Source organism: Sinocyclocheilus grahami, unplaced genomic scaffold, assembly GCF_001515645.1.
Source record: "Sinocyclocheilus grahami isolate Dianchi unplaced genomic scaffold, SAMN03320097.WGS_v1.1 scaffold2414.1, whole genome shotgun sequence".
Taxonomy (NCBI): Eukaryota; Metazoa; Chordata; class Actinopteri; order Cypriniformes; family Cyprinidae; genus Sinocyclocheilus; species Sinocyclocheilus grahami.
Window position 1 is genome coordinate 26,514 of NW_015507593.1, and position 3,992 is coordinate 30,505.

At 35.5% G+C, this 3,992-nt stretch overlaps 1 protein-coding gene across 1 annotated transcript in view; it reads right to left on the reverse strand.

Annotated features, from left to right (window-relative positions):
• LOC107574963 (leukemia inhibitory factor receptor-like) overlaps positions 1–3,992 on the reverse strand; it is a gene marked incomplete at its 5' end in the record, with an annotated part of 9,140 nt that overhangs the window by 1,118 nt on the left and 4,030 nt on the right. The window contains 6 exons of the mRNA XM_016261378.1: positions 1,268–1,349; positions 1,454–1,547; positions 1,703–1,846; positions 2,326–2,472; positions 3,411–3,573; positions 3,922–3,932. Of these exons, the coding sequence (XP_016116864.1) occupies positions 1,268–1,349; positions 1,454–1,547; positions 1,703–1,846; positions 2,326–2,472; positions 3,411–3,573; positions 3,922–3,932 (641 nt within the window). The remainder of the gene's footprint in view (positions 1–1,267; positions 1,350–1,453; positions 1,548–1,702; positions 1,847–2,325; positions 2,473–3,410; positions 3,574–3,921; positions 3,933–3,992) is intronic.

Here is a 3,992-nt window from a genome sequence, read left to right on the forward strand (position 1 = left end):
TATGATAGTTTTCATATGCATATATTAATATATATATATATATATATATATATATATATATTAAAATTTGTTTGTATATATATAATATATTAATATGCATATGAATACTATCAAAACATTCCCAGGAGCACTGATAGGACCTGAAAGCCCAAAACGCTTCGGGTGGCATAAAGTCAAAAATTTCAGGTTGATATAATGAAGAAAGCAGGTTTGTTAAATCAATGAATTTCTTGAAAATAACACCTTATTAAGTAGTTCGGCATAATCTTATTATTCTATTATTATAATCTCATCTATTATTTCTTAGAAAGTGCTTCACAGCTTATTAACACTTGAAATGTATTGTTGTATGTTTGAAATGTAATGTATGTATGTTTTCAAAATCAATGTCATGTGGCCCAACCAACAAGCAGAATATGCTTTTTGGACATTGTTAAAAATGAATCCCGTTATGTCTCGTCATCACCAAAATATTCTCAGAGTGTAACGGCCGGGAAGAAAGGCAAGGCAGACAAAAAAAATCTGAGGTTGCCTAACTTTGTTTTTACTGTCTTATATACAATGGTATATACAGACATATTATGAGAGGTGGTGTACCCAGTTCAACCAATAAGATATGGATTACATATGTGTGTTATATAAAATGGGAATATGATCAGGAAGTTCTGGACATATTATAGGAGTACATCTGGCAGAAGGATAACTCCTCCCAAATGCACTCTGTACATCGGACAGACCAAACTCAATAACCTCGTCCCAAAGGGCCCCACCATCATCTCATCATTTGAAGCCAAAAGGAGATATACATATATGCATGTGTGTATAAAATAAGGGATAGAGAGAGGAAAGAACACAGAAGGGAGGAGGGAAAAAGACAAATGGAGAGAAGGGAGGAGGGAGCGCAGACAGGCAAACTCACAGAAATATCTGGCAGAGAGTATAATATAATCGAACAGACATGCACTATGGTAAAACAATGATATTATGTGAAGTACCTTGGCGTACTTCCCAGGCAATCTACTTCATGAACAGTTAAATGCTCTCCCCAGTGTGCAATACCACAAAACAAATTCCCTGTATGTGCAAACATACTTGGCAATTTCTGCTTCTGATTCTGTACCGTTTAAACCATAGTATTACCATCTCAGGTCATAACTGTACTGTACTTGTGGCACTGTCTCAGTAGTGTTTGTATACCATTTTTTGTATACTATTTTCCTTGACAACGAAATTATTGTTTCAGCGGTATATATTGTCTCTTGCTTACCAGTTCATAGGCAATTTCAATTTTCTGAACAGCATTGCTGTTCTCAGGATTTGGTATACTCGGCCACAGCAGTTTCTTGGCTCTGTAAAAATGCACAGTGAGCTCCACATTAGATGACAGACATGCAGGGGTAGTGACTGGTTATATATGGCAATCTTTCAGAACATAAAATGCAAGTGTCTCTACCTGTGCAGAAGCCGGAAGCTGAAGTGAACCGCTAGTAAAAGAATTATTATTCCTACAACGACCGCGGCTATAATGCTGTTCAAAGCTGTGAATTCTGTCAGAATAAGCCATGTAGTCAGTACGTATGTGACTATTTCAGTCCATGTGATTAAAAAACAAACCTCCAGAGATTTAGTGTGTATTTTGAACAGATAAACCTCAAATCCCAGTTCAGTAACAGACATTATCTCATGAAAAATATGAGTTTACCTGGCGGTTTTGTGACAAAGTGTGTGAAATCACTGCGCTCTCCTTCTCCAGCTGCAGTAAATGCAGAGAGCAGCACACGGTGCGCACTGTTGCTCTCAAGATTCTGCAGCTCATAGCTGTTCATGCTGGGATCCACTTTGAAGGCTGTAAATGTTGAATGTGGTAAATATATATATATATATATAACACAAAAACTGCATTTAAAACAATGCCACATTCATAGCCTTATTATCATACAATAACAACAACAATAAAAGCTTCTTCTTTTTTTTTTTTTTTTTGCAAACAAACTTGAAACTGGTAGCATGGACTATCAAATCATACTTTAGAGCAGTTCCCAGCCATTACTTAGTGAGCCATTACATTGGAAAAATTAAACTAAATCTTTTAAGACATAAGAACAGAAGATAAACATGTGATAAAGTGATTCTCGTAATGTTAGCTCACTGGAAATTGTGTGAATTTTTTTCTGATTTATTCACATTTTTTAGAAACATTATTGTGTTGACAATGAAACGTACATTTAAGGGATTTAAAATCCACTAGTAATAATGCCTAATAATTGTTTCTAAGTTTAAAATAAAACATGAATAAACATAACTTTATGACCGACTCATACTCACATGTTTCATTATTGTCCTCTGTCAAGTAGATGCAGTAGCCCAATAAGAATCCACGCAGGTCTTCCTCAGACACAGGGCTCCACGTAATTACTGAGGAATGCTGGGTAATATTCAAAATGCTAACATTCCCAGGAGCACTGATTGGACCTGAAAGCCCAAAAAGCTTCAGTTCATTCGGACACAATGACACATCAGTTATCTAGGTTCTTCTTATCTACTGCTGTAACTATTACAAGGAAACTAGAGCAGACCAGTTACTGTAAAATTTCAGTGTTTAACCTCTCTCCCTTTTTTTTTTTTTTTTTTTTTAGCTTGCACAATAGCTCATATTTCTCTGGCAAAGTTCAGGAGATAACATCCTTAACACTTGCACACTCAGACTTCTTTTAGACTACAAATAAGTGCTTTCGTGCATTAAATTCATGCATGAAGAAATCTCTGGCAAAAGCAAAGCATTGTCAGTGATGCAGCTCAGTCTACAGACCAGCAAACTAGTAATCGATGTATCTGTGTTTTTAGGAGAGGGTACTGGGGGTGCCATTGAGGGTACTGTCCCACTGACAAGCTACAAGTAAAGGTAATTTTTGCCCTATTTTTTGTTCAGTATATATTAGTAGTTTTAATATATGCATATGATAGTTTTCATATGCATATATTAATATATATATATATATATTAAAATTTGTTTGTATATATATAATATATTAATATGCAGATGAATACTATCATATGCATATATTAAAACTACTAATGGGGGGAAGTCGTGGCCTAATGGTTAGAGAGTCGGACTCGTAAGCTAAAGATTGCGGATTCGAGTCTCGTACCGGCAGGGGTTGTAGGTGGGGGGGGGGAATGTACAGCGCTCTCTCCCACCTTCAATACCACGACTGAGGTGCCCTTGAGCAAGGCACCAAACCCCCAACTGCTCCCCGGGCGCCGCAGCATAAATGGCTGCCCACTGCTCCGGGTGTGTGTTCACTGCTGTGTGTGTGCACTTTGGATGGGATAAATGCAGAGCACTAATTCCGAGTATGGGTCACTTATGGCCACATGTTCACTTTTCATATATGAATATTTAGACTCACTTCCTTCAGTGAAGTAAGTTTGGGCTGTGCCGTAGGTCGTCTCACTGTCGTTCACATTCTTCATGTTGCAGGTGTCTTGGTATGGTCTGATGTGCAGGAAGAAATAATATCTTGTATAGGGCTGAAAAACTGCATTCAAAAAAAGACCAAAAAAAAACATTTGCTGTAATCAAATGAAATGAATCCTTAATGCTGTGAATAAATAAAGCTTTAATTCTCCCTCTTCTATAATCAAGGTAAAATATATATAAAAGTAGATTTTGTGCTAATAGAAAACATAGTTGTAATAGTTATTTGTCTAGATCTAAGAATTTATTTTTTTAAAATTACAATAATATAATCTCAAATTTATGATTAAAAATAAATAAAAAAAAAATTTTCCCCTTGAGGTAAATGTTTGAAAAATATTTGGGCAATAATGATAAAAAATATACACTCGTGTGTATTCAGTGTGTAATGAAAACATCTACAAGATATTTATACCACATTTTTAGAGTTATTAAATCAATACTTTTGAAAATGCTAGAAATATGATTACAACGTCATTCTATAGAACTTTTTCTTTTACACTAGGCTTTTTTC